General features: G+C 43.6%; 1 protein-coding gene across 1 annotated transcript in view; it reads left to right on the forward strand.

Annotated features, from left to right (window-relative positions):
- Nucleotides 1–6,416, forward strand: part of LOC138610361 (ADP-ribosylation factor-like protein 15) — a 105,653-nt gene extending 99,237 nt beyond the window's left edge. The window contains exon 5 of the mRNA XM_069683101.1: nt 4,536–6,416. Coding sequence (XP_069539202.1) covers nt 4,536–4,688 — 153 coding nt within the window. The 3' untranslated portion in view covers nt 4,689–6,416. The remainder of the gene's footprint in view (nt 1–4,535) is intronic.
- Nucleotides 6,417–12,781: the final 6,365 nt, after the last annotated feature.

Raw genomic sequence — 12,781 nt, forward strand, 5'->3', positions numbered from 1 at the left:
CTCTGTCGGCCTCCCTGGTGTGTTTAGTTGGTCAGGAGGCCAGAGCAGGGCTCCGCCGACAGCTGCCAAAGCTCTTCTTATTCTACCAGGAAGGATATCCTCTTGATTTGACATGATGCCAACAGTGACCATCACATGTAGTAATCTGGCATACAGGTCAGAGAGCGGCTGGGTGCACGTGCCATGCATGCCAGTCTACTGTCTTAAAGAGTCCAAGTTAGCTTGCCAGGTTTGGAGCTTAAGCTTAGCTGACTAGCTGTGCAGCCTCTCCTTGCAGACTCTGGGTCGCACAGTGTCAAACCTAACAGTGCATCATTAATGATGCGACATTTCCCCAAGATTCATTTTCCAAAACTTAATTGCTGAATTGTCTCTTTTAATCATCATGTGAATTTTTCGACAAACATTGGAAAGAATGAAATCTTTCCAGAGGAAGCTTCGAGTCTTCCTGCCAAATTTATTTTGGTTTGTGTCCCACAAATAGCTTAGTCAGGACGAGTTCCAACAGCGATTAAAAGAATGTTCCTAGAAATTCCTTTCTATACATTTTCCAACCCTCACCTCGCCCTCATTCAAGCATTTCATCAGATGCATATTTGAATTTATATCCTTCATCAATCATTTAATCATCAAATCCCTCCTACATGTTTCTGAATGTTTCTGAGTTATTGTTAACAACAACTGCAAACCATTATTTATAAAAACTGTTCTCCACAAAAATAATGACCTTATTTGTATAACAACATGTCAGATGTCTGACAGCGGACAGTTTTTCATACTTTTATAAGTTTCCCTAAGTTCAACATTTATGACGTTATAAATAAATGTGCCGCCTAAAGCAGAGTTCTGGATGTTTTGTGTACTTGGAAGGGAAGTTAGCATTCGTCAAACTGCAGCTCTACGATGACATCGCTCCTTTCTGGCACTTTTTACGATTTACAGCTGCATCTGCATCGTTGTACTCATAACATAAGTACAACTAGAAAGTGATATTGTTATATTAAACTAGTGTCATCATATTTAGGAACGTTTGAGTAAACTCCACACCTGCTAGATTTCCAATTGAACCTCACATGATGAAACGTTATGTTCCCTGAACCAGAAGGTCTCAGTACACTCCCATGCTTTGCCTTTTACACAGTAAACTGCATGAGATAAATCTTGCAAAAATGTATTACGAATTTCATATGTATCTCTAATTGTTCTAATATATTAATACAGTTATGCCTAATATAGCTGTCTGTCTGATATCATAAAAAGTAGATATAAAGTCCAGCCCGTGCACGTTATCAGTCATAGCACTGAGCAGTCTGCACAACTGGTCTGACTCAGTCTGAGTTACATGGCTCTCCCCGCAGCATGACAGAGTTCCAGCAGTGGGAATACAGTTTCCACACACACATACACACAGGTGATTAAAGATTTTTTGACACCCTTATGCATGTATAAGCCGCTTTCTCCCATGCAGAAGGCGAGGCCCCCGGTCTGTATGACCTAGAAGAAGCTAGACTGGGTGACCCACTGGTCATCCTAGGAGCCATCTGGCAACCAACGTCTTGTGTGGCTTACCCTTCCCACTGCCTCACGCAATTCCTTAAGCAAGCATAAGTGTGCTTAGGAGGACTTAATCTCAGAGAAACTGGTTTGGGCCACACTGCCGACTGCCAATGTGGATGCACCCGTCTGTTACTGCAGGTCATGGGGTTCCTTCAGTCATGCAACACTGAGACAGTGTTTTTGGCGACGTGTTCTGGCCGCCTGTTGTTGTGTGAATAAAATCTGTGGAGTTGATTTGCCCTGTCGATGAAATACGGCCCGTAAGAAGGTGTTCATACCATCTGGGTATTAAATAAATGGAGGATTCTTTGGTATGTCATGACTGCACAACTGTGAAGCTGCACTGAAAACTTGATAAGTCATCTGGTATCAGGTTGATGAGATCAGTTGTCTGATATTACCAACGATGGAAGGCATTTGCCGCAGTGTTAGATGCCCGTGGTTGTGTCCTGTCGGCCCGAGAGGCAAGCAGGGGAAGTGAGAGAAGCTTGAGCCTGTCTGCACTTGCACAGAGGTCACTGCTGCCCTTTTGACTGTCTGCCAGTGCAGGGGCCAGAGTCTTCCAGAAGAGGGCCTTGGCTACAGGCAGACAAGTGAGCCAGCCAGCCAGCCAGACAGGCAGCCAGCCGCAACGTCTGCAGTCTAGGTCTGGGGCTAGAGCCTGGACTAGGGCAGCTCAAGTTACCCAGACAGATTTGTTAACACTGTTTGGGTCCGCTCGGCTTTCTAGCCAGGCCTCTGAGCCAAACGCGGCTGAGGTGACTTAATCTGTCATTAAACTCACATTACACCCGGACAGAGACTCGGCTCAGGGGCAGAGACAGCGCTCACTCTCCCACTCACTGGCATGGCTGGCTGGATTTGAGCAGACACAAAGAATACCCCCACCTCCCTCCTCTCCCTCCTCCCTCCTCCTCCTCCTCCTCCCCATCCTCTTCATGCCACACACCATGGCACAGCTAGACAGCCCAGCACGGTCTAGACAAAAGCAATTTCACTTGAAGTTGAAAAGTCATTTGACTGTGTGACGGGCACCTGTGTGGGTTTGGTGTTTACAGAGCGCTCTCATGTATTTGTCTTCCTGCTTTGGTAAAGATCTTTTTATAACACTGAGGTTATCTGACTAAATAGCTCAGTCTTAGATAGTGTAGAAAGGCTGTTTGAATGCAGAACAGATGGAATGAAAGTCATCATTTCTGGTCATGTATTGTTTAAGACTTCACAGCTTTAGTATTTGTGCACAGATTGATGAATGTGTCCTTTAACAAACACTCAGATTATATTAATCTGTAGAAGAAACATTTGGGAATGAATATCTGAGCTCTTTAACAATTAATCAATCTTATTTATATTTGATTAATTCTTTCACCTTGGACATAATGTTACTTAATCCACCCTGCTTAAGCAGACAGTCATTCCTTTAAACATGTACAAACACAAAACTGTTAAACTGACTAATTAAAATGGACTTGTATCTTTGACATTAAGAGCATTCAGATCATTTCCTCCGAGCCGCTGACAGGTCACATTTGTCTCCGTGCATTCCTCTCTGGCGATCAGACAAACAGGAGGAGATGGCTGAACTTGGTTCACATCGGACAAACCAAATTGCTTCCATTACTCTGTCAGAAACACCCAACAGCCCGCAGAAGCCTCAGTGGAGGTCTAAGACATCGTTTCCCTCTGTGAGATTTGTTTTTACCTAACAGCTGGTTCTGGTTCTACCGCCAACCTCACCGCACCCCCTCTGTCATGAGCCGCTAAAAGCCAACATATGAGCTTTATAAGCAACTGTTACAAAGAGCAGTGCCGAGCCGACGAGTATATTTCTCACAGGAGGAGCCTGTTTTATTTCATTTATTTTTTACTCTTTGTTTTTCTAAACTTTCGGGGCTTTCAGTTTCATGTTGGTGATTATGCAAAGGAAACACATTGTGCATGTAATTTACATGTGGTTAGAGATGATACACGGGGCTCTTGCTCTTTTCTTTGTAATGATCTGTTGTTTAGTAAGTCCAGGCCTTTTCTTACATTTAGGTCCAAATTTAATTACAAAATTAAATATATACGGCTTAGTTATGAATGAATATGCCAAAGCTTTACGGTAAAGAGGGAAATACCTTTCACACAAGTTACTTAAAGCTGTGATCTCAAAGATTTCACTTTCGTTCTCTTTGGCGCCACCTGTGGCGATAAACGGCAATTGCAGGAGCACACTTCCCAGATATCCAGACAGTGTTGCATGTGTGACGTCCACGGTTGGCTCCGGTTGTAACTCTTGATTTTCCTCGCTGACGGTCGCTTTCCTTTTTAGACTGTTTGCCTTCATCTGAGCGTCGAGTTTGTTTCTTTTCCTTGGATTTTCACTTCTTGTTGAAGTTGTATCTGTAGTCATCCATCTTTTCTTTGTTTGTTCAGCCATAGTAGATTACTGTTTACTCGCAACACTTGCAGAGACCGGAAAAGCAGCCGCTTAGCTCCGCCTACCCTCTCTGGCAGACCAACCACTCCGCTAAAGTCACCACCGACACCCAGTCCATAATAATACTATATACTGCAAAGGCTTTCATCAGTGGGCCATAGGCTCAGTCACCATTGTGTTGTCTCATTGGGCGATAGCTAGTGACTTAAAAGACATTCATTTAAATGAAAACAAGATTATGACTGTCAGTATAAGATAATATCTGGTTCTGCTGCATTATGTTCTGAGATGTTTTATTTATGTTTTAGTCACCATATTGTGTTTGCCTGCTTTTGATGATGCACAGTTTAATACCAGTGATACAGCTGTTGATGAAAACATGAATAAAATATTCCAAATGCATTCGAATTTAAAAGAAAATTCTGTGCAGGATTTGCACAGAATTTTCTTATATGGTTGTTTGTATGTAAAAGTTTGTGCCCATGTTTATATGATTAAACCGGATATAAAACCTGAATGATCTGAACTGAACCACTTTCTCTGTTTGTTTTTACAGATCAAGAAATACTTTGAGCTGGAGCCGCTGGCCAGGGGGAAGCGCTGGATCCTGGAGGGCAGCTCCACCGACAACATGGAGGCCGTGAAGGAGATCTTCGGTCAGTTCATTAGCCTGCTGGAGGACAAAGACACAGAGCCTGCAAGGATATGATGCTAACAATGCTAATGCTAAGAGACATTAGCAGCTGACGACAAAGAGAAACACCCCGTGCTGCTGGTGCCCATGAACACACACTCACGCACAGACACAAACATGTACACACACGAAAACACAGCAGATGTTGGCCTCGTTCTGTGAGAAGTGTATTGTATGTTATCCACCCGTCACTGCGCTCTCGATTTTCTAATTGGAAGAGATTGTGCACAAACAGCCACTACAACCCGACGAGGAGAGCCGCCAGTGCAAACACCCAGAGTAAAGCAGTTTGTCGAGGAAGACCGCTGAACCTTTGCCAGAAATGGAAATCTCGTTTACTACTGTCTGTGCCATTGTGATTAAACCGATGGCATGTGGGACATATGGCATTCCTTCAGTCATCATTGGACACTAACACACATTCTCACTCTTGCACACACACACACACACACACACTGTCACACACACAGTGGAGCCTAGGTTGTCTGTAGATATGTTTAACATCTCCAGTAATGACTTTCCAGGATGTGTGGGTGGGCACTGTCGCTGTCCTGAGAAGTACTGTACGGCTGTCAGTGTGCTTCTCCTCTTCACTCGTTTACAACGACTGTCGTTGTGTGATTGGAGTGCGTAGTCCAAAGCCTTGTGTTATGTACAGTAGTTACATATCTAATCTGAATAGTGTAGTCTGAGTATCTCATGGAGTAATATGTACATGCAAACAGGCACATTGCTGTGTACCCTCCTGTGCAGCCATACACAAGTACTACTAATCATGTGACTAAGTGCTTTAAGTACTTTACAGAGACGTGAGTCCATTTGGAGCAGGTGGGAACAAGTCTGAATGCTTTTATAAATGTGCAACTTAGGATATATTTTCTAGCTCTGTATGTTAACCTCGTAGAGCAACGTTCAGATTTTTATATATCACACACCACATATGACTTCTTTTGAATCAAAGACCAAAAAAGGAAAAAAAAACACACCCGATGATTGACCGGGCCCGATGTGGCCACGAGCGAGAGACATGTGATGGATTTAGTTTCCTTTCAGTGTTAAACAAATGTCTTGTTTGTTTTTTTTCTACATTTTTACTGTATTTCTTTTCTTCCTTTTCAAACTGACATAATCGCTCTCCACACTGGCGGGCAGCTCCAGTCTCCCATCAGGGTGGAATACAAACTCTATCAATCAGCCGCAGCAACAGCTGCATCTGACAAGTCCCTGTCCGACACCCTAATGCCTTCCAACTGTCTGTGAAGACCCCTCCCTGTCTGCTGTTTATCGCGGACCCCCGCCCCACCTCATCCCATCCAGCTCTGCCCCTCCACTGCAGCTCCGCTCCCTGTCCCCGTTACTGCTCGGCAGGGTTTTTATCCACATGATATCTCAGCCCGGCTGCCCTCGTGTGGACTCCACACCTCTGAAATGAGTCGTATTGATTGTGCCACAGGTGTCCCCAAGATGTGCTTCAGTAACGTACACCGCGCCTCCCTCTGTGCTTTGTCTTTTTATTGTTGTTTTGTTCAGTGTTTCGTCAGGTTTTTATCACTCTCTGTAGCTGACTGAGATCTGCCAGGTCACTTCTTCCAGTCTGGATGGATTTGTGCCGCATTCAGTCATTTGAATGCAAAATACATCGGATGGCGAGGGATTAAACAAATGTAGGACTTTGCATATCATCTGCTCACACCTTCACTGCAGTCTGTTTTTGTATTTCTGTTTGTTTTTCTTTATTTCCAATCAAGCTTTTTGTCTATTATGGCAATTAAAGTTTTAAAAATTTAAAACACTGCCTTTGTTGTTATTTGCAAATGTTTAAAATTGTACATCTCTGAGAGTCACATGACATGCCATAATCTCTGTCATTATGTGAAGCCTTATGATAACAGCATGAATATATTCTCTATCCTGTCCTCACAGAATTATTACTGTTAATGTTTGTAGCTCTTAACTGTTCAGTCAGATCAGGTATCAATTAGGTGATTGGATTCTTGGTTCTGTTTTAAGTAGATATTCCTACAGTGTCACAACACTGCTCTCAGTGTCGGTATGAGATGTGTGATGAGCTGAATGTTTACATCTGTATCTGGAAACGGTTTCTTCGCCATGTCTCTGATTTGTGATTTAAGGTGACCTCTGGAAATCTGAGACACTGGAGGATAATCGGGGGAAAGGCAGATGAGCCAGTGAAGGTCGAGCCAAACTTTTATTTTCTTTTAAAGCCCTCAAAGTCAAAGTGAAGCAGCTGAAGAAAGTTCTGAGTGGAAAGTTAACCGAGTGAGACAGGAGTTCCTGATAAATACACTCCACTCCGTGCTACCTCTGCCTCCCCTTTTCTTCTCCTTTTGCCCTTCTTCCATCTCTTTCAAATTAACCGTGTGGCTTTAATACAATGTGTGTCATGCAGGTTGCCCTGGCGACTCTTTGATCCTGTTTTCCAGTCTCTGCCTCCGGGGCAGACGTGCTTCTCTTCAGTCTGCTGCACACCGGCTCTGGAAGCTGCTGCAGCCCCGAGACAAACCATGGGCTGCTGCGCTCGCCTCGCTCCCCCCTTTCCTTCATGTCGCTCTCACTTTCTCTCTGTTTTTTGAGTCCTCTCTATCTCTCTCTCCTTATTTTTTTTTCTCAGGTTCTCTCCATCTCTGTGTCTCTCTCTTACCCGCTCTGCTTCCCTTTGGTCACGCAGAAGCAGCCCTCCCTCGGCATGGGCGTCCAGGATACCCAGGGGAAGGGGAGAGGCCAGAACCTCAGCGAAGCAGCCCTCCCAGGAGAGGAAAGAGACAGGGCACCCCTCTCTCTCCTTCCACTCCTCCTCTCTCTCTCTTTTTGTCTGTACAGTTGATTTAACTCCCCTGAGAAGATGCAGCCAGCCCTCTCCTCCCACACTGAACCTTTACCTGCTCTACCTGTTTAATCGCTGCTGTCTGTCTGTCTGTGGTTTTTCTTCTGCTTCTCCTCGTTGGCAGCAGACCCTCGATGTGGCTCGAAGACGCAAAGCTGCACAGTTATTTAGTTGTTGTTGTTGTGTGGTAATACAGTCCAGACTCTGCTAATCAGTCTGTGTTCACGCTTGTATTACCAAGCAACAATAACAGGGACGTGATGTTTACTGTGATGGATACAGTATCTCCAGAAACTCTCAAGTCCCTGCAAGTTTATTTCTAAATCACCAAACTGAATGGTAATTAATGGCTGCCTGGAAGGGAGGAAAATCTAACTGACTGTGGCATGCCGAATTTTTGGCAGTAATATAAAGCGAAGGTGTGAAAGAGCGAACACGCAGTAATGCCAGAGCTTTGCTTTTTAAGAATGAAGCAGCAGAAAAAAAACAAAGTGAGCTTCCAAAAGTGCACCGGAGAGTTCAAACCCGGCAACCACAGCCGGCCTGCAACGCTGCAGCCTCCAGCAGAGCTTATTCATCGTTTGTCCTTTTCCTTTTGATGCGCTGCATTCACGTCATCACTAGTCGTCTTTGTTTTCACAACTTGGTTACAGTGTGTACACTACACACACACACACACACGTTACAGTCAGCGAGAAGGCAGGAAGTCGTCCATCAGGTGTGGATTTGATCTAAACATTGACTTTAACACTGAAAGGCTGTAAATCAACATTCATGATGTTACAGTGGAGGAAGGAGACGGACCGCAGCGTGAATGAAACCATGTGGCTTTTTTAACAATATTATCCTCAAACATTTGGCACATTTTATCTTTTTCTACACAACCTCAGCGAGACTCCTGAAACAGGGAAGCAGGAGCTGAGAGGGTGTTTTCACTGCTGCTCACGTCTAATGTTCCACAGTTATCACAAACCAGGAACCAAGAGCAGCATGTATTTGTATCTGCGTTTTGTATTTCAACCAATTAACGACCTCAGTGCAGAAAAAGCAAAAAGAAGAGCAGCAGTGTTTGATAGATACATGCCTTGTTATTATTAGACAAAAGAAAAATATGAACAAAAATAAAGTATCAAATGTTTTCATGGCAGTTTTAAGGAAACACCGATAAATAAACTTTCGTGCCTCCGAACAGCTGCAGTTTTATCTTTGCAGAGAACAAATGAGTGATATTAAGTAATGCAAAAGCAAATTTCTGTAATGTAAAAGCGATAGTAAAGGGAACCAGTTTAGCTCAGCGGTCCATGTATAGAGGCTATATTCCTCGATGCGGCGGCCCCGGGTTCAACTCCCACCCTCTCCCCTCGCTGTTCACTGCCCTCCATTCTCTCTTCCCATGTTCCCAACACTATCCACTGTCCTCTCTCAATAAAGGCATAAAGGCCAAAAAAATCATCTTTAAAAAAAGAAAAGCGATAGTTAACAGGTAATAAGGCCTTAATGAGTCCTTAATAGATGCTTATTTTGTGTTAATCAGACTGAATAAGTCTTAATAGTATCTTAACATTTTTATTGAGACATTTATAGCCACACTTTTTAACAGTTTGTAGACTGCTGAAGATCGTTAATAAAAGTCTGATGAGTTTCTTATTATAGAATTACAAACACTTTTATTAAAGCTTCTGTGAGGAGTTTTTTGATGATTATGAAACATGCTGAAATTAATAACTGATTACTCTTTATGACCTACAAAATCAAACTATCAGCAACAAGGTTGATTATTTCTATAGTTGTTTTTAATGCCTGAAATTGCTGGCGGGGGGGTAGGTGTCAGACGAAGCGATTAACTGCACGCTGCCTTTGTTTATATTTTCCAGGGCAAACATTTAAAGTGAGTGATACATATGACTGTTAAAGAAATATGTAGAAACAACACTTAAGCATGTCCAGGACAAAATCAGCAAAGAGATAAGAGGTACGGCTTTGTCCACAGGAGGCGCCAAAATCAACACAAACAGAAAGTTCCTCACAGGAGCTTTAAGTTTTGACTAAATTTCCTTAATTAACTACTCAGATGATACTTTATTAGGCTTTTATGAGCAGTTAAATATGCACTTATGAGCATTTAACTTAGCTTTTTGCAGCAGCAGGAACTAAAGTGGCAACAATGTTTATTACAGTTAATAAATCCTTTATTATGACACTTAAAAGGTTAATTACCTTTTAACTAACACTGACTAACTGACTTTAAAGCATCTTTACATTTTGAATCTGACAGGTTTAGGCTTAACTCATTATAGTATTGGCTCTTTTGCTTGGGATGCATTAATGTAAAGGTGAAGTATTCTGTCATGTACAGTATAATTATAAGAACAGGAGTGTGCCTCTTACAGAGTAACGACCTACCACAAGTGAAAACAAAAGCGATCACACACACCAGACCTGTGAGCTTTGTGAAATGCAAATGTGCGACCCGACGGGGAACCTAACTTTCGTTTACAAGACAAACACAAGCAGGCGTGTTTTCTTAAACTCTGCAAAGAATGCCTCTTCTCTCTGTCTTCTCCCGTCCAGTGTGTGTGGCAGCTTCTCTGCTGATAAGACCCAGCCGGGAGGTGGAACAGATGTTGCCCCGACATCCATCTGGGCCTCGTACCCCTGCTCCTCTGCCTCCCACAGCCGCCGACGCTCCACGCAGGACACCCCACATTCCCGGCCCCTCACAGCCAGGGGCCGCTCCCCTCGTCAGGATCCCCGGGCGGTGACGCAGCACAGACGCCGGCCTGGATGCTGCTTTCATTCATGTTACATGTGTGTATGTGTGACCTCCGGGTTCATCCGAGGTGTTTCCTCTTTGTTTCAACACTCTCACGCACACACGCACACACGCACACACCTCTTTGAATAACAAACACAAGTGACGGAAATACATTGACATGATGTAAGCTAGTGAGGAAATGTTCCCTGGACCAAGTAATCGTTTCCAGACCTGTGAGGTGATGCTCCTGAGGAGTCACACAATGAGCAGCACTTTGACGTGGTGAGGGCCGTCTCTCAACAACAGTTTGATTGATTTAAAATGATCCTCAGTCTTATCTTTAGGGACAGACTTGTCCAGTTAATGTTGGCCTTGATGGATTAGCACACATGAAAAAGCAGCTATGGATGCAAACGAGGGAAACAGTCATTTGAATAATTTCAAAACTTCTTGGAGCTGCACATGATTAGGAATTTCCATGAAAGCCAAAAAGGCTAGTTTGCAAACAGTCAATTTAAAATTTAAATCAGTCACAAATGGCCCTTATGTTGTGTATGAATGTGTTACTCTGAGAGGCAAAGCAAAAAAAGACTGTAACTTATCTGTGACAGATTTTAAAGGCTTGTCTGACGGACCTTGTTCACGTTCAGTGCACGTATTCACCATTAACTAGATGCCGACAGTATAAGCATGCTGGTAGCATGTTGGCTCTTTATGTCATTATAAAGAACTGTTCCTCCAAAAACATCCCTCTTTACTGCTTGTTGATAGTACTGAAGTGGTTGTACTTGAAGTACCATCTTCACATGCTTTGCTCACTATTAGGGTGTTAACGCTTAGAGTATAGTAGTGGGGCGGCTAAGGCTCAGTGTTCGTCTCTCAATCGGAAGTTTGACGGTTCGATCCCTGCTACAGTCACATGTCAAAGTGTGCCTGGGCAAGACACTGAACCCCAAATTGCACCCTGGTGGCATAGCCATCAGCACAGAGAGATTGGCACCTAGGCCTTTGCCATCAGTGTGTGAACGAGGGTGTGAATGTGTGGATGTGACATGAAGTGTAAAAGCAGCTTTGAGTGGTCGGAAGGGTAGAAAATATATAAGTACAAGTCGTAATAGTTTAGTAGAATGTTGTTATACAGGGTAACGCAGAGATAAGTGCTTTAAAATGATTTAATTAGCAAAGGTGAGAACGTGTTCCTTTCTAAACAGTGTTGTCTTCTGTCTTCTCACCACAGCAAATAAAACGTTCACTGTTTGTTCTCAAACATTAAAATGTGTTTTTCTTGTTTTGTCTCTTGAACCAGCTTTGTGTGTTCAGATGTTCGGCAGGAGACTCCTCAGACTTGAGTCGCCCTGTCGCTGCACGTGAAGACGGAGAGCAGCCCCTCCTGTGGAGCATGTGATGCAGCAGGTTTGTGCTGCAGATGTAAAACTGATGAACAGCTCAAAGCTGATTGAATCTTAACAGGTTACATCCGTGCAGAGCAGCGAGTGACCTCTGCAGCCACATGTCACGGTCATTATAACAACTTGATCAGACTTGTTCCACTTGATTGTTCCTTTTTTTATCTCCAACTTGAGTTCAAACCTTAATTACACTTTGGCTAACCCGAGGTTAAACCTGAGCGTCCCTTTGATTTTACTTGTCCCTTCTAACTCTTTGAGTTCATTACATCTGATATAAAGATCCTGTAACATGAGTTAATCTGACTCTATTAGGTTAGTCTGGATGTATTAAAGTAATTCAATCAGAGTGGGACATTGAGGATATTGGGCCATGAACCAGACAGCTGCCACAGTCATTTCTTTCCAATCAATCCTATTAGTCTAGGATGACTGCGAGCTCAGACTTTCTCACTATCTCTTAACCGAACATTTTTCTTTAAGTTAGAATCTATAACCCTCACAAATCTGTCAGTGTCTCTGGAACAGATTCGGCCTGCTCAAACTTCAATCACTGCCTCAGATTTATGAACCAGGATCGTCTGATTCGAGCCTGAAAGCGTCCCCAGCACATGATCCACAGCAGGTCAATCTGCTGGTTGAGGTACAAATCTGCACCATATGGGAATACTCTTATTTTTCAACACTTTCCAACTTCTCACCTGAGGATGGTGCTTAAACATCCGTACCTGTTTGTTAGTGTGAAGCGACATGAAAGTGTCATAGCTTGTCAGTGTCCTGCGTGTGTTTGGATACTGAATGCCTTCAACTTTTGTCCTGGATAAACTAAAGAAGCCACGCTGTGCAATTCTCCTCGGGCCCTTTGTGGCCACCTAAACGCCTCTTGTTTTTCCTGCGTGTTTGAATGCCTCGTCTGTTGGGTGACTTCCGTGGGATTCCAGCAGGCTTGTCACTCACATTGTTTGTCCTGGGGACGAGATCTGTGTGAGTCCTGTTTCTCTTCCTCTCCGCTCGGCCCGAGTGCTGATGGAGACCCGCATCCCAGGTGGCCCTCACATCAAAACAAGGGGGATCGCGGCTCTTGGTTTTCAGACAAACATCA

This window comes from Semicossyphus pulcher, unplaced genomic scaffold, assembly GCF_022749685.1.
Source record: "Semicossyphus pulcher isolate SPU_LCO1_2020_fin unplaced genomic scaffold, fSemPul1.0.p SCAF_6, whole genome shotgun sequence".
NCBI classification, from domain to species: domain Eukaryota; kingdom Metazoa; phylum Chordata; class Actinopteri; order Labriformes; family Labridae; genus Semicossyphus; species Semicossyphus pulcher.